This window comes from Caretta caretta, chromosome 5, assembly GCF_965140235.1.
Source record: "Caretta caretta isolate rCarCar2 chromosome 5, rCarCar1.hap1, whole genome shotgun sequence".
Taxonomy (NCBI): Eukaryota; Metazoa; Chordata; order Testudines; family Cheloniidae; genus Caretta; species Caretta caretta.
The window spans coordinates 95,895,266-95,918,886 of record NC_134210.1 but is presented as its reverse complement, the minus strand read 5'-3'; the positions used below and the strand labels follow the sequence as shown (position 1 = coordinate 95,918,886).

General features: G+C 42.2%; 1 protein-coding gene across 1 annotated transcript in view; it reads right to left on the bottom strand.

Moving 5' to 3' along the window:
* Window positions 1-4,294, bottom strand: part of LOC142072183 (guanine nucleotide-binding protein G(q) subunit alpha) — a 243,977-nt gene extending 239,683 nt beyond the window's left edge. The window contains exon 1 of the mRNA XM_075128705.1: window positions 3,781-4,294. Within this exon, the coding sequence (XP_074984806.1) occupies window positions 3,781-3,916 (136 nt within the window). The 5' untranslated portion in view covers window positions 3,917-4,294. The remainder of the gene's footprint in view (window positions 1-3,780) is intronic.
* Window positions 4,295-23,621: the final 19,327 nt, after the last annotated feature.

The window sequence follows — 23,621 nt, the reverse complement described above, 5'->3', positions numbered from 1 at the left end:
TAACTTTAAATTCTGAAGAACTGTTATAAGGTTTTACAAAACGTTCAACAGAAATCCAGAAAGAATTTGGAAAACACAACAGATTAAAACCAAATAATTAGAAAACTCAATTTGATCCAAAATGTCCTTAATGTTACAGCTAATTTGTATTAGCGAGAGGACTGTTTTAATAATACATTTCAATACTCAGTTCTGGAGGCTAGCTGTTCCAAATTAAAATTATAAGAAATGTTTTACCTAATTTTAAAAACAGCTCACAGTAGACTGACGTGCAATTTAGTGTCTGAAACTGACATTTTAATATTTAATCACTTAAAGCGTTTACTTTTAAAGTAATCTTTTAAAATTAATCCTACCATGAATTGCAATACAAGTTTGCAAAACAAGCTACAACATTTGAAACTCATTAATCTAAAAGAAAATTAAATTCATAATCACCAGTATACATAATGTACAAAGGAGGCTATACACAATAAGGTGAATGTGATGCAGTAACTGTATACTACACAATTGGGAGGGAGAAATATCTTCACATTGCAAAGAAACACTACAATCTCTACAAAGTATGGGAAAAAATGCTTCTCTTTCCAACCATGACCCAGAAAAATGCTTAATTTTCTCATGTTCTGTATTATACATATGAGTTTGTATATGCTTACAAAATTACATATACACAAGTAGAAGAAAAAAATAGATCCCACACCTGCTCTTTATAATACATATTGTTCATAATAAAGTAACAAATAAAGTCAAAATAATGGGCTGTTCTGACAGTTTCTGGTAAGCACAATGTCTATTACAGAAATTCATACAATTTTATATTAAGAAATACTTATAGAAAAAGGCACTTTAGAAAATGTCATGCTAGGCCACCCAGGAGCATAAATACCATTTTCAAAAGCACCTAACCCACTTAGGCTCCTAATTCCCAGGGTACTTTTGGAAATGGGACAGAAGACCAAGTAACTTAGGCACTAAAGATGGGTCAAAGTAGCTTTTGACAATTCTACCCAAAGCCTATATAAAATAAAATGAAACACAATTTTACGTATCGGCGGGAATAGGACACAGTCAACTTGCAATTAATTAACAAAAATAGTTTATGTAATTTCAGATATTACTCCTTCTCTGAATCTCACCAGTTATTATGACTTTATAATGACATTTCCTATTTTTAAAAATTTCTCTCTCTCTCCTTGCTATATGAAAGACCCACACAAACAACAGGGAAAACTGAGTGACTATACAGGAGAAGCAGTGGGAGTGACTAAATACAAACTGCTGTCAAAAACACAAAGTAAGCCAACTGAAGAAATAGTTTCCCCCTCAAATCTGTTTCAGTACAGTAATTTTAGACCTGGGTCCTGAGAGCAGCTTTGTTCAGGTAGATCCCTGAACCTGCATTGAGCCTCAGTGACTTCAAGGGGAGTCTGCCTGCACAGAGCTCCTTGCAGGATCAGAACCTTAGGTGTTAATTGTGACACCAGTAAATATACACCATTAACAGTCACAAGCATGATTTTTAAGTTGATAATGTCTTTTAATTAAATTCTACTGTTTTAAAAGTAGTTCAGTAAAGGCTTGTATACACTAGGAATTTCTAGAGTCGTGTCTTTACAGTGGTGCCTATGCCCGCTGTAGACGCATTATTTTGTATAAAGCAAGGATTGCATCAGGGCAACTTCTCTCAGTTTCAAGTAAACTACACCAGTGCAAGCTCACTTTACACTAATGCAGCACATTAACACTGAAGGTTTGCACTGTTGTACCCACATAGAAAAACCCTGAGCTTTCTCAATAGTTCTATAAATTAATAGCTCTCCCGACCCACCTATTCTCGCTGAAACCAACCACCTTTCACTTGGCCTAAAATAATGCCAAAATTAGGGCCCAAGACTGCCATGAGTTACACACATACAGTACTTAACTTTACAAGTGAATGGACCCCACTGAAATTAATGAGATTACTCATTCATTAAGTTAAGCATGTGCATAATTGACGACAGCACTGGGGCCTAACTCTTTGAAACTATATACATTCATAATTTAAATCCCGCCCCTATTCTGGGAGCACACAGTGATTCCCCCCCAATAAATTTCCCTCTTCCCTAAAATATTGAGCAAAATCCTGTAGCATTATTTCAAAAAACAAGCAAAATGCAGAAACAACATAGACTTGTACTAAAAGTCGAATATGACAAAAAAATTATTAAATATGTTAAGTCAATTTCCATAAACTAAAGCAAATGCAAGCTTATATACTTTATTTCACCTCTTTTCTGAATCCTAAAATAATCACAACGTGAAATTTAATCAATCAAAACTAGGCCAAAATCAAATAGGCAGAGCAATTTTTACCGCCAGTATTATCTCTCTCTATCTCCCCCTCTCCTGATCATTCTTCCACACCCATTATTACAAGTATAGAAAACACGTTAATAAAGGAAAATTGCAAATTAATTTAAAAGACTATGTCTGAACATATTCTTTTCCATGTTTTACTTATTTTGATCCAGCTTTAACTCATTTAAAAAATAATTTACCCTGTATCAATAACAATCTTTCTATACAAAACAAGATAGCATATTTGCGCTACAGCAGACAGTACACATCTTTTGCATGTGATTTATTCAGTTTTATAATTCCACATACACCAAGCTCTCGTGCAGACATTTTTAGGCCCTGTTAGTCCAAAGCACAAACTATATCCACCACAGTAACTATGCATTATATTACAATGAACTGGTCATGAGCTTTTTTATTATTATTTTAATTCAAAAGACTTATTTTAGTATCAACAAAAAAATAGAGAAATGTTGCTTTTTGTACATTAGCTATGATTATATGACAATAACTGTTGAGATTAAGGGGAAACTGTATTGCATACTGTAAATTTATTTCTTATCCAATGGGTGGATTCCAAAGATATTCAAGATGCTGTCATTCTCCAACATACTGTAGGTTATTAGTCAGTTTCATGTCTTTGTGTGTTGTTGTTCTATGAAATTAGCCTATAATCTGAGTGTAACCCTCCATCTCAGTTTACCTCATTAAATAAAAATCACACTAAAAAAAATAAAACCAGCACCCAGCAACCTTTCTGAAGGCTCACAGAACAATGTAGACATTAAAGCCTACCACCATCAATCTGCAAAGCAACTCCGCCTGTGAGTCGTTTCATTTAGCAGCTTCCTTGCAATTTCTCCCTTACACCCACCCCCAAATGTATTTGCCATTTATGTTCTCTTTTCATCTCTCTGTCACCCACCAAGCCCTATCCCCTCTCCATTTTTGGAAGGCCAGTGTCTCTTCCACATCAAACCACCTACAGGAACCAGAATCTCTGAAACCAGCTGCATATGTATTTGCAATACATGCCCACGGATATATACCATGTAACATCGTGTATTACAGATATCTGTGCACACACACAAACGTATCTCCACCACCACCATCATCCTGAGAGTCCGAATAATCATGTAGATTGGAAGCACCCGCGGAGCTAAGGCAAGGAAACTGAGTGTAAACTGTGTCCTCCTTCCCTCCCTTCCCCTCCCTCGCACCCACCATCAGATTCCCTTTACTTTCATACTTATCAATGGATTGATACAATGTACACACCGTACCCAGACACACACAGGCCTGTCTACTGCATAAGTGCCTACATGCATGTGCAAGGCTGCACCCCCAATGGGCACCGTGTGTGTGTGTGAGAGCGGCAGCCGGGGCTGAGCGGCAGCCGGCCGGGCTGGGGTGCAGGCGGCGCCTGCCTGGACTCACCCAGCAGCAGCAGCTTGAGCTCCCGGCGGGCGTCCCGCTTGTCCCGGCGGAGCTGCCTCTCGATCTCATCGTTGATCCGCCTGGCTTCTTTGGCTTCCTCGCTCAGGCAGCACGCCATGATGGACTCCAGAGTCATTCTTCCTAACTGGTTCAGACACAACCCCCACCCCCCGAAAACGCACACCCCGCACCGCGGAGCGAGGGAGGCACGCGCCCTCTGCCTGCGAGCCCCCACCCGGGGACAGCAGAGCCAAGGCCGGGAGAGCTCTGGATGCTACACCCAGGGAGGAAGAGAGGCAGAGAAAGGGTCTCCCCCCCCACCCTATCTCCTGCCTCTGACACTCGCTGGTTCCAACTCCTCCTCTTCTCTAAATCATGCACCAAACAACAGGGAAGCATCTACCAGAGCAGCAGTGCCCAGCAGAGAGGAGCAGCCCCGCACCCCACTCTTTTCCTTTCCTGTCTCCTGCAGCTACAGTCCCCAAACGTCCCTTGTGAATGACACCCGCTGAAATCCCCCCACCTCCCTCCAAAGCAACCAGCCCCTATTGAAATGCTAATCGCGACTAACCCCTCCCCCCCCTCCACACACACATTTTCTTGTCTCTTCCCCCACTCCCTGACTTGAAGATCATCAGATCCCCCAGGGGGTGGTTTTGCTTGTTGCCTCTTGGAAATCTCTGAGTTTGCTTTGCTTAAGGTCTTTCAAGTGGACTTTTCTTCCCAGCTTTCTTTGGAGTTGAGGGGAGGGGGGGTCTATTTGCTTCTGTCTTGCAAAGCAGCTGTTCTTCTCGTCCCTGCCTTTCCCTTTCTGTAAGGAAGCGAGAACGGGTAATGCGAGAGAGGAGGAGGGAAGCAAGAGCTGTGGTGCATGTACAATATGTATCCAGCCAGCCTGACTCTTCAATGGCTCAGCTCCTGGGCGTGTAAGGCAGAAATATGGCGGACCTTCCCTCCCTCCCTCTCTCTCTCCAACCCACGAGACAGAGGAAAATATACAGAAAGGAAAATCTCAGGGAAATAAACCTCCAAACTTACTGAACAGGCTTTCATACAAAGACGAACACCACCACCCAATAGCAGTAATAGAGGGAGGAACAAGTCATTTTGCACACCAAATGGCCGCAAGGAACTCTTTTTTATTTGTCCTATGGGGCAGGGCTGGGGTTTTTTCTAACACAACGTTTCTAGATTTGCTTTTGTTTCCTTGTCCTAGTCCATTTTATTATAACCCTCCATCCTACTGTAAGAAGAGGTGACTTTGTAAATTGGGAAAGAGCGAAATTATAACAATTCCCAGGCGGGAAAAGGGAGGGGGGACCTCTCTCCCTTCAGATGGCAATGTAAATTTGGGGAATAAAAGTTTCCCAGGGTCTTCAGGGCATTCCTTGTAACTTTTCATGCCAATGAGTTCCTATGGCGTGCAGAAGAAGAAGAGAGGGGGGGAGAGATTTTAACAATGATTATAATAATAAACGAAATGGGTAGTATTCCTCCCTTGCTTATAAGAACCTAATATTCTAAAATTTAAGTCAATGAATCTGTTTTCCTTTTTATTTCTGTAGTAGCAGCTTTGAGGGTATCCGTTGCGATTTAGCTTGCCAAAACCCCAAGCCTCTGGTGTATGTGAATTACCAGACCTTAAGTCAGCACTCCAGAGCCACGGCACATTTTGGACTGATATATGATATGGGTCCTAGCTTTCCTCAGTACTTGACGTTTTAGCTGCATTTTGTCCCATTTCTAGCCCCATTTTAAATTAGCCCTAAAGGAGAAGGTTGAAGTCTCTCCCAGGAAAGCAATGGAAGTCTATGAAGGTTGCTAGGCAGTAAGAGGGGCATCCATATCCTCTTTCTGCATCCCCCTCCCCCCAACTTCATGTGTGGGATGTTCTTTCCTATAGTTTGGCCTTTATTTTGAAAATGATGCTGTGCTCACACCTGCAGCTGCTCATACATGCTGACACACTATAAATTAAACAGTGCCCATCACAAGCTATGATACTGAAAATTAAAATGTAATGATCAAGACAATGACATTGTCTGATTTTGAATAACATAATTCTCATTGCTTCACAATTTTAAAAATACATCAACTTGCTCAAATTTATGCAGCAGGTTTTTTGATATACTGTATAAAAACAGTCACTGCACCTCAGAAGATTTTTAAAGTATGTTTCTTTTTCCTTGTAAACAAAATTAAAGATGTGCACATTTTTAGATTAAATTCTATAATCCTATTTCTAATAAAAGCACTATTATTTCAGTGAAAGCACTTTTTCATTACACTGAAATGGATTTAAAATTTAATAAAAATGCTTTGGGGGCCCTGATCTTTGTCTGTGTTGGCAATGAATTTAGCAAATAAAGATATATAATAAAGATAAATAAATATATAGTTAATAGACCCTAACCAAGAAACAAGTGAACAATGACACAGGGTGGAATCCTCTTTGTTCTCACTGAACAACTTCTTTGTGGATCAGAACCTGTTCCCATGAGTGCATAGGAGACAAAAAGGTGGCAAAATGGGTGCACAGGTGCCAGTTATAAGGAACGTATGCTGGGGACATGCTGTGTGCTCACCACACTGCTTGCACAGGGTCCCACATGGTGCAAAGGGGTTTGCAGCAAGTCTGGGGGAAGGGTAGAGTATGGCAAGTAGATCTGCACCATCCCAGGTTAACTGATCAAAATCTCTCTGCATATTGAGCACAACAGCCGCCCTTAAGGGCTTGCATTGTAGTAATCTTCCTTCAGAAGAGGAAGTCTGACAGCTTTCTGCAGACTTTATCAGTCCCATATTATACATTCACTACAGGGGGTTGCACGAGTCGCTCCAGGGTCTGAACACTATATACTAAAAATGTGAAACTATCATTTAATTGTAGGCATTCTTGGGGATATATACTGCATTTAATCTGTATGTGCCTTTTCCGTGGACACTGATTTTTGATGTATGACCTGAGGGCAGTGCCCTCCAATATGTATCTTGGAAAAGACCACAGATTAAATAGAAAATTCTATGAGGTCGGAGTATCTTGCTTCTGCCAGTGATCAGTACCAGATACTTTTGAGGAAAGTATAAAAACTTCATAATGGGCAATTATGCAGTAATATGCTTATAGGGTTTCTTTCTAACTCCAAGCAGAATAGTGGTTGACTTTTGTCCTGAAAATTAGGCTTTATATCCCCTACCCCCTGTATATTTTTATCCTAGCAAGTATATTTGTTAATGATGCAATTATTAACTACAAAGATATCTAATCCTGTTGTGAATCCCACCAAGCTCTTTGCCTCAGTATACGAGTTCCATATACATGTTGCGTATAATGGTGATTCCTTTTATTGGCCTAAATTTTCAAAATGTCTAGGGATTTTGGATGTCTGACTAGAAGACACCTTAAGGGGGCCTGGTTTTAAGGAAATTGCTGAAGAACACATCCTCTTTGAATATCAGATTCCTTTAAGGTGTCTCAAATTGACCACCCTAATATTGAGGCACCCATATTAACTAGTCACTTTTGAAAATTTAGTGTCAGTTTTAAATGTGTTGCTTTTCACTTTCATTAACCATCTCTTTCTTGTGTAATAAGAGAGAAAGTAAATATGCATTCAAGATAAACTTTCTCAGTATACCACTGATAATTTTGTATACCTCTTTCATAGCACCTCTTACTCATTCTCTAAAATATGTAGTCCCCGTCTTTAAAATCTCTTCTTGTACAGAAATCCTTCCATGCATCTAACCCTTTAGTTGTCCTACTCTGTGCCTCTTCTGTTTGAACTACTTCTTTTCTGAGATGGTTTGACCAAATCTGAACACACTATTCAAAGTGAGCGTATTCCAGCCGCATATATAATGTGATTACAGTAGTTTCAGCATTACTCAATATCTCTTAAAACAATGTAACATCTTTGTAACAGATATTGCAATCTCGTGCAGTATTTGGGAACCATTTATTAAGTTTATGAATGGTTAATGTATGATTGTGTTCCTCCATGGGGAGGATTACCACAGCTCCTACAGGAACTAAACACAATGAGAGGTTGATTAAGGTGAGTCACTGAGACTAAGCAACTAGGGAAGTACTAACCCCTGCAGTGGTTTGCTTTTACTGATTCAAACTGGGTTTTCTAACGCAGTGGTTTTCAAACTTTTTTTCCTGGTAACCCAGTTGAAGAAAATTGTTAATGTCCATGACGCACCGGAGCTGGAGATGAGGGGTTTGGGGTGTGGGAGGGGCTCACAGCTGGGGCAGATGGTTGAGGTATGGGGGTGAGCGATGCGGAGTGGGGCTAGGGATGAGAATTTTGGGGAGCAGGAGGGAGCTCTGGGTTTGAGGCAGGGCTCAGGGCTGGGGCAGGGGATTGGGGCTCAGGTTTGGAGTTCGGGCTTATCTCCGGCGGCTCCTTGTAAACAGCGCAGCTGGGGTGCAGAGGCAGGCTTCCCACCTGTCGTGACGCTGCAGACCGTGCTGCACCCTGGAATCGGCCAGCAGCTGATCTGGCTCCTAGGTGAAGGCACACAAGTGGCTCAGTGCGGCTCTCGCCCACGGGCACAGCTCTCCCACCCACCCACCCACAGTGCAGAGCTGGTGCTCAGGGTGGGGGCAGTGCGCAGAGCCCTGTGCCGCCCCCCAAGAGCCAGACCTGCTGCTGGCTGCTTCCGGGGCACAGTGTGGTGTCAGAACAGGTAGGAACTAGCCTGCCTTAGCTGGGCAGCACCGCCAATGGGACTTTTAACGGCTTTGTCGGCGGTGCTGACTAGAGCCACCGTGACCCAGTGCCCTACATTCTGTGACCCAGCAGTGGGTTGCGACCCGCAGTTTGAAAACCACTGTTCTAGAGACTAGGAGGCAAAGAAAGGATGAGCTTAAACTGACACCGGGCCTTCTTTCTGATCCAGCAAACAGACAGTACCTTCTGTCCAAGAGGGGCTCCAAAGTTGTGGAAGAGGCCTGCTAGGATCCCATAAGACTGATGGGTGACTCCAGTCCTGGTATGTTTAATATGTGTTCAAATCTGTTTAATGTTTTATCATGTTTTCTCTGTAATGCACTCACTCTAAGAATACATGTGCTTGATCAGAAGGAACTGTGTGGTAAATTGTAACTGCTGTCAACACACTGTTCATAGGCTTCAGAGAAAGCAAAGCACAGGCACGGATGGCTTTAGGCAGACTGGCTTTCTGGGGGTATCACACTGTAGGGCCGGGAGCTTAAAATCTTGGTCAGGAGAGAGAGAGGTGGGTCTCCACACAAGAGAAGTGACATCTGGGAGATATCAATCTTAAATGGCTGCCCTCGCTGGATCACAGAATACGGGTGACTCTAGTGACGATATAGAAATCAATTGATCTCACCACTTAATCCTTACACAGCATTGTGAAACGTCATACAACAACATCTTAGCCAGGGGGACGGTCATTCTAGTCAGCCATATTGTCAGAAGATTTTCCATAGTGACTCTCTGTGAATGTAGTTGAAAGCTTTGGTAAAATCTATAAAGTTCAAGACTACTCTTCTCTTTCTAAATCAATTGTCTCAGGTTAAAGATATGGTGTATACATGACTTTTTCAGCCTAAAGCCTGCTTGCATAGTATGCAGTTTTTCCATCGATAACCAATTTGATTCTGTTCAATAGTACACTACAGAATGCTTTTCCAGATACTGAAAGTAGTGTTATTCCTCACCAGTTGTTGCACACCAGTTACTTTCCTTTCTTTGGTAATTTAAAGATCACACCTTACTTCCATTCCTCTGGGTAGAATTCTTTCTTCCAACTATATAACAGAGTTTGTGTATTTTCATGCATATTCCCCCACTTTAAGCCTTTCAGCAGTGATCTTATCTTGACCAGGTGGTTTGTCATTTTTAGTTGGTTAACTGTTTTCTCTAGTTCTACTTCTGAAATTTCTAGCAATGACATATTTAGTTCTTCTGCACATCCATTAATTGGAATTGTTAGCTCTGGTTAGTTGAGTACTTCATTAAAATGTTCTCACTATCTTTTTTTTGTTTGTTTGTTTCTGCTTCCATTGTTAACAGTCTGCTATCTTTTACTTTTATGATACTACTGTGACACTGAAACCACGATTAAAATTGCTAACTTGAGTCAAGTCTCACTGATGCATCTTCAGTTTCTCTCACTTTGTCAAGCTATTCTCTTGTCTGTCTCACGCATCTTTACCTTTCTCTACATACTCCCATTGCAGCATGCATTGTTCTTCTTGTGTCACCTGTGCTTGCTGCTTCCCCCCCTCTCCTTCAGTCACTTTCCACGTGTGTGACTGTATCCACTCTTCACTCATTGATCCTTTTGGTCCAAGTAAAGTTGTGGCTGTTTCCCAGAAGATCTCTCTAAAGCAAGCCCTTTGTTCTTCCATATCATCATTACATTACCTGCTGCTCTTGGAATCCATTTGAGAACTGGATTTTGAAGTCCTTCCTAATTCCTAGGTCAGACAGTTTCTTCACAGCAAATACCATTTCCCCCTTTTCTATCAGAATAAAGCTAAAAAGACAGGATAGTGGGTTGCTTTCTACAAGAGCACTTGTAAGAGATTGTATATCTAGCAGTGATCTTCTCCACATCTGCTGATGGCAGCGTGATCCAATCGTTTCTCACTAATTCAGTTATTTCACTTCCACGTTCGTTTGCGTGTCCTAACTGCTAAGGTCAAAAGGGAAAGAAAATCTGAAAAGGAGTATGTATCTGTAAGGGGTTCTTGTCTGCAAGCAGGTCTGTAAGAAATACATATGTGTGCAGAGCTGGGTGAGGTGCCCAGGGGAGCTTCCTACCCTCCTGTCTGCCTGTAGAGAGGGAGTCTGATCACAGGATGGAGAATTTGTATTAATGTAAAATTAATAGGGAGGGGACAGGGTTTTGTCCCTGGACAATTATAAAACCCTGCTGCAATTTTCTACATTTAGGAGTGTATTTTCACATTTAGGAGAGTATGCAGAAACTGTGTATACTAGTTATCTGTCTCTCTCCTACAGGCAAGGAGGAATTGGCTGGAGGGCATCTATGTACCTCTTCTTCCCCTCTCTGACTGGAGGGAAGAGAGAGAAAGTAGAGACTTCTCCCCTTTCCTCTCTCCTGTAGGAGGGCAGATCTTCCTTAAGAGGAGAGGAGGCGGATATGAGACTCTTATATGGGACACTGCTTCATTCTTTATCAGGTGCAGCTGCTGTGCCACCTACTGGTGGGAAAGGATGGGAGCCCCAGAAACACCTCAGCCAAGCACAAGCTCCTCCTTTTGCTCCCACTTCACATTCCCTTACTTATTGAGTCTGGACTTCAGCCAGAAAGGAGAGAGACAGAGAGAGAGAGAGGTGTATACTGTACTTCTCCACTCTCCTCCTTACTTTGGGTATGACTACATTGCATTAGGGTTGCCAGGTGTCCAGTTTTTAAACCGGAAAGTCTGGTAAAAAGAGGAGCCTGGCAGTGTCCGGTCAGATGAACTGACCAGACCCCAGAAGTCCAGTTACTGGCAGTGGGAGGGGGGGCAGTGGCAGCCTCTCACCTGGTCCTAAAGTGGTGGCTCCCATAGCAGCAACCATGCACCAACTCGGGCGACCCCTTTAAGGAGCACGGCTGTGGGAGAGGACAGAGTGCAGGGGCCTATGGCGAGCAGGGTAAGGGGCTCCCAGTGGGCATGGAACGTTCCCCGGGAGGGAAGGAACGCGAGTTGGCCCACCAGCCAGCGCTTCCACTGGCCACACTCTCAGGCAGCTCCAAGGTGGAGAGGGCTTGAGTGCGAGGGGAAGAGTGTAGAGGGAGGTGGGAGGCTGCCATGCAGGAGGGCCGCATCCTGGCTCACCAGTGGGGCTGCCTGGCTGCTCCTGTGTGGCTACAGTGCTCTTCTCACCTGCACTCCCAAGTGGCCTGTTGGAGCTGGGGTTTGCAAGTTCCTTGGGGCTGCTCACACTGGAGTTGAGGGGAGAAAGCTATGAGTGACATGGGGAGGGGGCAGAGGAGCGAGCAGGGGTTAGGGGGTCCAGTTTTCAGAAATTAGAAAGTTGGCAACCCAACACTGCATAGTAAATCTGGCTCAGACTCAAGCCCAATCCCCTACAACGTATTAATGGGTGGGGGATGGGAGTGGGGCTCTGAGCCACTGGGATTCAGGTCCAAGACACATCATTTTGCAGCATGGATGCAGCTCGAGTCTGGGCCCCCAGACTCATGTGCAGAGATTGCACCAATGCTATCCCGCAATCCCACCCCCATCCCCAGGCCTGTGATTCTCAGCCCTTCCTCCCCAAAGCTTCCCTCTCAATTCTCAGGAAGTGGAAGGAGCCCCACTTGGTTCAAATACAGTTTTGAATTCAGCATTTAATTCTTCTTTTCCATGCTGATCACTCACCTGCAAAGACATTTAACCGTCTTCGATAGGAAGAAGCCTTATACCAAGCGCTCTGCTAGCTAGTTAGATGAACACAGCCGAATGCTAGTAAATCTCTGGTGCAAGGTGTGCAAGACATTTCACTTCTCTATGAATTTCACTCCTGTATTCAGAGTCCAAACTGGTTTGGGGGTGGGTGCGGGGGAGACTGTACTCAGTTCATGGATGCAAGGTGCTTTCAAAAAAGCTGTAATACATCTCAGCCTAAAGGACCATCTTATGATTTTCCCCCCAGATTTTAATCCATTCCTGGATGGTAATGCGTGTGTTCTTTTCACAGAGGAGGAAATGAAGGAAGTCAGATTTTGAGGCTGGGCACACTTATTAGGTCTGCATTCAGAGATGTGTTGGGCAGTCGCCAAACACTTAAGAGCCTCAATGGGGATGAGTGGATGGCCTCCAGGAGCTTGGAACAGATCATACTGCCAGTCAGGAAGCCCCATAACTATAATGTTTGCCAGTGGTTGCTCTTCCTGGAAGGATAGTAAGCCCATACATAGTACAACACAGCATGTAGCACCCACCACACACACAACCTCAGGGGAAAATAGTGAGGAGTTATAAATAATTTAAAATTAATTGTGTAAAATGCATCTTACCATGATGTCTGCAGTCTTGCTGCTGAGTAGTGCTCACAGGACTGTCTGAGCCAAGAAACTTGTATGCAAGGAAAAGAAGAAAAAAACCCCAACCCAGTGTTAAATAGCATCTTTTAATCTTAAGTTGCCGCAGCCTCCCTTGTGTAGCAGATGCACTGTGTGTTTTCACTTGCCTTGGCAGGCCCTTCCACCTCTTCAGGGCACATACAGGCTACCAGAACCTTGGTGTGCAAACTGTGATGTAGTGGGCAAGGAGGAAGTGAGTCCAATATGAATTAATAGGTGAGATCCAGCAGGTGGTCAACCAGCAGCTAAAATACCAGAGAGAAATATGTAAGACATGTGGAAATAGGGGAAGTCTGGGCAGTGTAAAGAAATTGGCAGTGCAGTTTCTGGAGCAGGAATGAAGGTTGTGGAAGATGATGAGTGCAACAGAAAGAACTGTTTGAAAGGATGCTAGCACCTGTGGCACTAAGACTATAGGCTCCAGTTCCATTCCCCTGCCCCAAGTCCCCTCCCTGCTGGCATGCCCTGCAGCCCATGCACTGTTTGGACAATACTGGGGTAAGAGTGGTCTGTGTCATATGGAATGACCAGTAGTTAGAATCGTTAAATGTAGCCCCTGACATGTGCCAGTCCAGCAGTGGCCTGTGAGTGTGAAATGCGCTAAAAAGGTCCAAGGAGAAGAGAAACAGCAAGCACTCAGAAGTAGTTACAGATATTGAGTGGCACTGAACAGAACAGAGATTGAGTGTTCCGCATTGTTGTGCATTACATTTCCTTACATGCACTGTTCGCTGGGTTTTGTGCTGTTTGTGTTTGTTGTGTTGTAAGTTTTGTTAGCAGCTGGTCTGCCTATCAGGTATTTAACATTGTGAGCTTCTATTACATGATTGCTTACAAATAAAGCATTCCATATGTACACAAGGTGTCATTATCATGGTTTATTACATTTACTTTGAGACATTTCATCACAGTAATCCATAAACTATGCTTTTGAAGGTCATTACAAGTTTAACATTCCTAAAAGCCCCACTACTTTCAAAACAATCACACAATTAAGTTGTTCCAGAGGAACAGCCGTGTTAGTCTGTATTCGCAAAAAGAAAAGGAGTACTTGTACACAATTAAGTTGTGTGTTTTAGTACATGGCTAGTTTTTATAATACATAAATTTCATACGTACCATCTCCCTGAATCAAACTGTGATAAGGTACATGACTCAAGTATACAAAATGCATAAAACACATTAATAAAATCCACCTTCTGGATCTGGCCTACATCCAAAGGAGGACTGTGGCACAGTTACAATACTATTTCATTCCCCATTCATTCATATTACTGTTCAAATACATAATTTAATTCCCCCTCACCCACTGGACCATGGAAACTTATTATGTTGGCACACAAAGCAGCCCTGATCTCTGTTGTGCATGTGGATCCTTCCCTAGTCATGATAGGCTGATACTCCCAGACAGAAAATGCACCTAATGGTGTCTTTAGTCCATTCCTGGCCAAATGGCACTCCTTTGTCCTCACTGACATTGTGCAGAAAACAATACACCACACTGATGACACTGGCCTCCAAATGGTTCTGTAAACATCACCTCTGGGATGTCAAACTAGAAAACACACATTCCACCACCAGCCGAAAGCTACTCAGGGTGTTGTTGAACCTTCTTTTGCCAGGTCCTCTGCCACTACCATTAAGTGGATACATAAGTTGGTAAAACAATCACAAAGAGTAATGATTAATGGAATGTCTGATTGGAAGGAGGTCTTGTGTGGGGATCTGTTCTTGGTCTGGGGTTGCTTAACAATGACCTGGATGTAGTTAATAAAAATCATACTGATCAAATCTGTAGACGACACAAAGCGGGTGGGGGGGGCACTTCAGAGGATAGAGCTAAAATTCAGAGGAATCTTGATAAATGCGAGAAATGGACTATAGACAACAGAATGAAATTCAGCAAAGACAAAGGGTAAGGGGCTACGCTTAGGGAAGAAAAACCAAATGCACAAATATAGAATGGGGGATAACTGGCTTGGCAGCAGCACTGCTGAGAAGGATCTGGGAGTTCTGGTAGATCACAGCCTCAACATGAGTCAACAATGCAATGCTGTTGAAAAAAACCACGCAAATGCAATTTGAGTTTGCATTAGCAGAGGTATAGCATGCAAGTCACCGGAGGTGATAGTGCCACTTTAATTGGTGCTGGTTAGGCCTCAGCTGGAGTCCTGTGTCCAATGTTGGTCACCATAGAAAGAATGTGGAGAAACTTGAAAGGATCTAGAGGCGAGCAACTAAGATGATCAATGGGATGGATGCAAGCCATATGAGCAAAGGCTGAAGGAACTGCGTATGTTTAGTCTGGAAAAGAGGAGATGAGGTAGGGGGATGGGAACAACATGATAATGGTCTTCAAATACTTGAAAGGCTGCCATAAAATAGATGGAGAAAAGTTGTTCTCTCTCAGAGGGCAAAGGAAGAGGCAATGGGTTCAAACTATAGCATAGCAGATTTAGATTAAGTCTCAGGAAAAGCTTCTTAAATGTAAGACCAGGAGAACAATGGAACAGATTGCCTAGGGATGTTGTGGGAGGTCCTTTGTTGGAGGTTTTTGAAAGGAGTCTGGATAGTCATCTGTCTTGGATGGTTTAGACACAACAAATCCTGCATCTTGGCAGGGCGTTAAACTAGATAACCCTTGTGGTCCCTTCTAAACCTATGACTCTGAAAATCAGGGTAGGGTTTTAATAAGGGCATGGCAAAAGGGGTGGTGACAGTGACTCCATTTATAACAGTAGAATTCAGTAACAATAATGTCCCAGCTTGGCCATGAAGGTAAAGTCCCAATCTTTGGAAAAAACCCTGGCAGGTTGCCAGTACATCCCACATCAGTGTACATGGACCAGCATCTGTGGTCAACCAGGGCCTGCATGAGGATTGAGTAGAACCCTTTTTGGTGTATGTACTCCTTGTGCAAGCTATGGGCACATAAGTGACAATGATGGCCCTGGCAGAGTTTGGAAAACCCATTCTCTCAAAACCAAAAAGTTATTTTGGGGACATTGTTAATGCCCACCACCATGGGGACGGGGGGAAGATGGGGAAGGAGGAGAAAAAAATCACAGTCCTGATCACCTCAACGGAACAGTGGACTTGCCAACATCAAACCAGTTCATCACAGGACTGTCATAAGTTTGTCGTAGACAACTTCAGCATGGCCTCCCTCATGGGTGTCCTGAAGCTAGAGGATTGGGGCACTCACAAAGCTCCAAGAACATCTGCTTCTTCATGGGAAAGTTCTGGATCCACTCCTGGTCATCCCAAGTCTGCATGACAATGTGATTCCACCAGTCTGTGCTCATAGCCTTGCTCCAAAAGTGCTGGTCTACATATGGGACATCTCTGGTTATGGCAACAGGAATAAGCAATATCAGCTCAGTGACCAATGCTGTACCACCCTCCAAGAAGGGCCTTTGATAGAACAAAAACCATCACCAAAAAGTCCAGTGTCTCAAGGACGCTCTACCTGACTCCAAAAAGAGACTGAAAGCATAAGCTGCACAAGTTCTTCCACTGGCCCTGGATCTAAGTTGCTCTGGTTGCTGGGAGTGTGTGGGCCCAGAAATGGGCTGGCTGACTGTGGTTGTAGGCTAAGAACTTCTGTTCAAGTGTCTCAGGATGGACAGACAAGTTTTCCCACAATATAGTCTGAGCAAAGGCCTAGAACAGCTGCAGCTGGTGAGGGATCTAAGAACCTGGAATATGCACCCAGAAGCTGGGTATGAAAGCATCAGCATGGCTGAGACATCCAGATACAGCAATTGTCAATTGAGGGTTTACAATGCCACATGGAAGCTCAAGAATGGGCTTAGAAACACTGAGTGCACTGGTGTGGGTCCCACATGTGCTGGTTTACAATGCAGTGTAGACATACCCTTTAGCTTCTGGTGTTGAAATATTAGTTTTTGATTCAGTCTCTCTGCTAAGAATATAGAACTTTATTATATTATTGGTCACTATTACTTAGGGCTTGTCTATACAAACATTTAGTTCAGGGCAAGCTGGGTGTGAATCTACCCTGCACTAGCCAGCCATGCTCGGTCTATGTGCAACCTCTTTGTTAGTGTACTTTGATCTAGTCTTATTTCAAACTGTTAATGTGCAGCAACACAAACACGGTACGATGGATTTACCCCAGCTTTCTGCAAACTAGATGTCTGTGAAGAGAAGCACTTAGTGGTTCAGCTACAGTTACTTCTTGAACCATTTCCTAAGGATTGAAGCCAAGGATAGCATCTCATTCAGTGCACTCCAAAAGTAGCTACTCCAATAAGCCACCCTTAATAGTGGCAAGAAATGACTTCTCCAAACTGTGTCCTGATGCCGCATATAACCTGTTTAATATTAGGTAGTTGAAATCACTTGTGAGCAATAATAGGCCAAGCAGAGAACAGGGTGATGACTCTGCTAAGGGTGAATCTGCAACTCCTTTCCACTGGCTCAAGAGGGATAGAGTTTGATAAGATGTGACGGTTCTGTGGCAGGAGGCAGTTGATGAGGACTAGGTTACATAGGCAGGAGATCGGGGCTCTGGGAGGGGATGGCAGTTGTAATAAGTTGGTGCTAGAAGGGAAAGGTTCTGTGGCAGCTGGAAGGCAGTTTTGGTGAGGAGTGGGTCTGTCCTTGTAATCACTTAGTGCACTATACTCTTTAGACACCCCACCCCCAGGGGCTAGAAGAGCCTTAGGGACCAGCACATTAAGTGCTACATCACTTATCTGAGCAGTGCTACATGGAGCACACTACCAGGGACAGTTTCAGGTCAAAGGTTAACACCACAGGGGTGACAATTATGCACCGATTATTGGTTTTTAGCAGACACATAGGCCCATTACCAAGTGGGGCCCCCTGTCCTTTGCAAACAACTCATCTCAGCTTGACCAACTCACTACAAATACATTGCTTACAGGGTATTTGTCCATAAAAGGCAACAGGTAAGCTCCATATTGAAAGCTTGTAAGTTATCAATGTTCATAATCATGGCATGGTGTGTGTACAGGTAAGATTTAAGAAATGATCTAACTATATCAAAGTTTATGACCTTATGGAGTCACCAGGGAATGATACTACTTGGTGATGGCCCATTCATGCAGAAAGGAGTTGCCTCCCATCCCTGATCAGCGGGTGAAGGTGATGCAAGACTTGGTTGTTTACCATTGCCCCATCACTGACCAGTCAATGGAAGACCACCAAAGAAACTGCCAACCATCAAAATTATGTGAAGGGGGGAAAAAACAAACAAACAAACAAAAAAACACCATTATAAAAAGACAGGGGATCATCCTGTCAATGACAAACTGGTTTTTAGGGAGGTTGTGGAATTTCCATCACTGGAGGTTTTTAAGAACAGGTTAGACAAACACCTGTCAGGAATGGTCTAGTTATTCTGTAGTCCTGCCTTGAGTGCAGGGGCCTGGACTAGATGACCTCTCAAGGTCCCTTCCAGTCCTATGAGTCTATGACAAAGTGGGGAGAGACTCTGTATCCATTCACTGAGGAGACATCTGAGCAGGAGTGCTTTTCATGAAAGATTGGATCCTGCTTCCTGTGAAGCCAGCCAGCTCTGCAGCAGACTGAACTTAGGGGAAAACCTACTTTATTAGATAGTTACCTTTCCTATTAAGTGTAGCCCATAGTATGTGTTTTATGATTGATGAAAACCAATGGTTACAAAACACTCTTGTTTCTAGTGGAATCTCCATTCTGTCAAATAAACCTTCTTTTGTTTCATTATAAGTGCTGTGTGTGATAATACAGCAGAAGTGACTTTAGGTAAAACTGGTATACTGGGTTACACTGCTCCTTTGGGGGCAGAGGACCTGGGATTATTGTTAGTAGTCAGTGTCAAGGGCTGGATATCACAGGAGAACACTTCAGAAGGTTTTGGGTGCACCTCTTATTAACCTGCAAGGCAGAGACAAGGCTGGCATAGCCCAGAGGGGAGTGTTTGAGTGGCTGAATGGCTCCCTCACACCACCTGCCTGACACCCAGTTATCAGAAGCAGGACTCCCTCAGGGTGGAGGCAATGGGTAACAAGATGACTCACAATCCTTGGTACCTTGATATCTGTCACAACTGGTGATCAGTTGTTCTCCACCGTCCACGTTTAGCAAGGGTAAGACAAGAAGTAATTGGCTTTGTTTGCAACAAGGGAGATTTAGGCTGGATAATAGAAAATGCTTTGTAACTATAAGGACAGTTAAACACTGAAACTAGTTACCTTGGGAGTTTGTGGAATTCTCATCCTTGAAAGTTTTAAAAAATAGGTTAGACAAACACCTGTCCAGGATAGTCAAGACATCCCTAGTCCTGTCTCACTCTGTGTGTGTGTGTGTGTGTGTGTGTGTGTCGGGGGGGTGTGGTGCCAGGACACGACTAGATGACACCTTGAGGTCCCTTCTAGCCCTTCATTTCTATGGTTCTGTTATGGATCCTTCTGTTTTGTCCGCTAAATGTTTGGTCCTCCAGCCCTTAACATAAATGCTTAGACTATCTTTATCTGTTCTTCTGGTGTGACAGTGAGGGGAACTAGTGTTTGAATCATGTCAGTTCTGGAATATGGATTCCAGATCATCCTTTTGTGTAACGAGAAGTTATTCTTCATAATTTCTTTCCGTTTCCTAAGAATATTTCAACCAAGCCTATTCTTGTTTGTTTTCCAATATATGGCACTATAACAGTTAGGGATCACCATCTTACCAGCCAGAATTTTATAATGCAATAATTCAAAACCAAACTTGACACAATCAGATCCACATATCAAAGGTTAGGTTGTAAGATAATACAATGTAAGAACTTATTTCCTTAGAATAATTCTGCAAGGCTTTAAATAAATAAAACAATGAAATCAAAGTTCCATATCAGGATTGCTTTACTGTTGCTTACTTTGGGTATAAACATTAACATTTGTATTGTTATGAGAGTAAGGAGTTTCAATTACAATCAAGGACCTGTGGTGCTAGGTGCTGTACAAATACAGCACATAAAAATACAACATAACTATCAAGCATGAAAGAGGAAAATACCTATACAGCAGCACCAGAAATCATAATATACATATATAATTTGTATACTGTACTGCTTAAATCATTCAATAGCAAAGTAAAAAGTAATTTGACACTATAAATGCAGTGCCAGAAACATAACATGTGGTACATGTACTGTACAGTCTCAGGTATCATTCAGCACCACAAATTAGAGGTAACTAGGAGATTCTGACATTAGCAAAAGATACAAAGTAACAATGCAATCTAATACCAACTGTCTCCCATTTATTTGCTCACTGCGTAATCTTAAAAGGAAATCCTTTCCCCACAATTATGCAAGCAATAAAACAAAGAGCAAATAAATACATGCAGAAAATTCTGAGTAAGAACAAATTGCATGTGAATCAAACTGCAAATTCACAGCTAAGAAAATATGCAGCTATATCCACAGGATTTCCATAATTGGTACAATATGTAAAACTTCAAGTCAATGTGATACTTTTGCATTGAATCCCAATAGAAATACAGTAAATGCTTTTAGTCTAGTGGCATGCTAGAATTGTTATGCCATGGGTCTATAGCTCAAAACACAAATTTGCTCCAAGTTGAAATGTGAAATCTGGGTACCTGATCCTGTACTTTATACAAGTCTCCTGGCTTAGTAATATATTTTGGAAAAATTCTATGCAAGGTACCAAACCCTGACTTCTATGAATCTTGGACTATAAAATACAAATACAAATATATATCTAGCATTCAAAGGGGAGGGGTGTGAGGGGGAAAAATTCTGGTCTGATTAATTTTTCTTTGTGGTCTTTTTAAAGTATTTATGGCTATTGTGTGAGTTAAGAAATGACTCCCAAATGACAACTTAAGGCACATCAGAAGACTGACTCTGACCTCCATGATTTCAAGATAGGTATGGAGGAAGACCTTAAAAAGGAAAAAGAACATCACTGGCTTCCTCTTAATGGAAATATACCAATAATGGACATATGTACTCAAAATCTTCTGGGGAACACCTACAAAATAACAACGTTGTGACTGGTGAAAAGACAATCTCCTTAAACAAAATCTTAACTAAGGCTATCAGATGTATCTAAGCAAAAATCTGATTCTTAGAAATCTATATAAAATACTTAGAGGAGAAAATGGAGTTAGAAGGCAGAACCAAATAATCAGGTTCTGGGTGGTACCCGTCAACGTCCAGAGAAGAAAACAAACAATTGCACATTGATTCCAGAATTTCAAGAACCAATGTGAAATGTTTGCCAAATACAGGAAAAATTTGGTCAAGAAATGTTATTTTTCAGCTTCTAATAAGCTCTTACTAACCATGAAGTAAAAGTATTTTTAAAGTAATTGGCAGAGTCCTATTTTTAATATACAGAATATACAATACATGAGCATGAGTACGGTTATAAAGTTTTTTTTAAAAAGCCACTGAAGGGGCAAGGACCATCTTTTGGTTTTGGGTTTGTACAATGTCCAGTACAGTGGGGTCCTGGTCTATGACTGGGGCTCCTAAGCGCTACAAGAATGCAAACCACCATCAAATGCTTGTCATTTTTTTCTGCCATCAAGCGACATTGTAAAATGAGTAAACTCTTATTCACTTTTAATAATGAAACTCAATATCAGTATCACACAGCTAAACAATTCCAGAATAAGTTAGTGTAAAAATTTCTCATTTTGGAGAGGGGCACAGGGAGATGGACCTTAATGTTATACCGATGGGGTGAAATACAACATAACTATAAAGCATGAGAGAGGAACATACCTATACAGCAGCACCAGAAATCATAATATACATATATAATTTGTACTGTACATGTATAATTTGTATACTACAAACTAATCCTCCTTTGTAGATATTTGTATGCTAATGTGACATTAGAGAAACTCTTGTGTGCCCTGAGGAATGTGGTTCTCTGCTGCTGTCATAAATATAAAGGGAAGGGTAAACCCCTTTAAAATCCATCCTGGCCAGAGGAAAAATCCTCTCACCTGTAAAGGGTTAAGAAGCTAAAGGTAACCTCACTGGCACCTGACCAAAATGACGAATGAGGAGACAAGATACTTTCAAAAGCTGGGAGGAGGGAGAAAAACAAAGGGTCTGTGTCTGTCTGTATGCTGCTTTTGCCAGGGACAGAACAGGAATGGAGTCTTAGACCTTTTAGTACGTAATCTAGCTAGGTATGTGTTAGATTATGATTTCTTTAAATGGCTGAGAAAAGAGCTGTGCTGAATAGAATGACTATTCCTGTCTGTGTGTCTTTTTTGTAACTTAAGGTTTTGCCTAGAGGGATTCTCTATGTTTTGAATCTAATTAGCCTGTAAGGTATCTACCATCCTGATTTTACAGAGGTGATTTCTTTACTTCTATTAAAAGTCTTCTTGTAAGAAAACTGAATGCTTTTTCATTGTTCTAAGATCCAAGGGTTTGGGTCTGTGGTCACCTATGCAAATTGGTGAGGATTTTTACCAAACCTTCCCCAGGAAGGGGGGTGAAAGGGTTGGGAGGATTCTGGGGGGAAAGACGTGTCCAAACTACGTTCCCAGTAAACCCAGATAAAGTTTGGTGGTGGCAGTGGAAATCCAAGGGCAAAGGGTAAAATTAATTTGTACCTTGGGGAAGTTTTAACCTAAGCTGGTAAAAGTAAGCTTAGGAGGTTTTCATGCAGGTTTTCACTCATCTGTACCCTAGAGTTCAGAGTGGGGAAGGAAACTTGACAGCTGCTATGACAGAAGTTTTGACCTGCATATGCCCAATAATAGAAACTCAATGTGAGTAGTGTTTGTTTACACAAATATGCCCTATGATTTAAAAAAAAAATCACAATATTTATGTGAACGTTTGCAGAAATACAGGTCAGCTGAAGCCTATTCAGCTTATGTGTTCTTTGGCGATAGACCACAAGGGGCATTCTAATGTTCCACCAACCATTAGTCTAAGATTTGTTTGGCTTGGCTTTCCCCCTCACCTTTTAACTTAATAGCACTAGTGTGACCAAAATGCTACAGAATTTAACTTACAGAAGTTAGTAAAGTTTTTTTAAAAATACTTAATTTGTTACCAAGTGGGGATTAAATGCCCAACTTCAGCAGCTAAAATGTGACCACAACTCTATCCTCCATTACAGAAAGTGGGGAAGCCACGTAAAAGCAAATATAAAGAAAATGTTGTCAATGATTTACTATTGGGTCTCTTGAGAGCCAGATGAATTTTTACTAATCTTAATGAATTGCATTTAATGGAGGGCACATTATAAAGTTGTTGCGCCACAATTTACAAGGTGTGAGACATACTTTTCACTTCAGGGTTCATTAGCATGTGATACAGATGTTGGGAGGGAGTTGACTGCCTAGTGCTAATGATATTGTTCTGTGTGAAGATGTTGTGGATGGAAATCCTACGGATTAGATTGAGCTATTCAGTTCAGCTCAGGGTAAGGGATGTTGGGTGGCTGCATCACCGCTGTAGAAGGCCTAGGAAGGAACGGACTCAGATTCCCAACTAGGTTATCTATCGGCCTGGCATACAGAAGATATTACATCAATGTAGCTGCATCTTTTCTTGCCGCACATACAAAAAAAAAAAAATCAATTTCACTGCCAGGTTTTTCAGTAAGGGTTAAGTTCACATTTACTTAGGGCTAATTTCTGCTCTTGAATGCCAACACACAGCTCCTACTAGGACTTAAATTCTCAGAGTATTTCCCAGAAGTTCTCCCCCACCCCTGTGCTATGAAAACTTCAGAGGGGTAGAA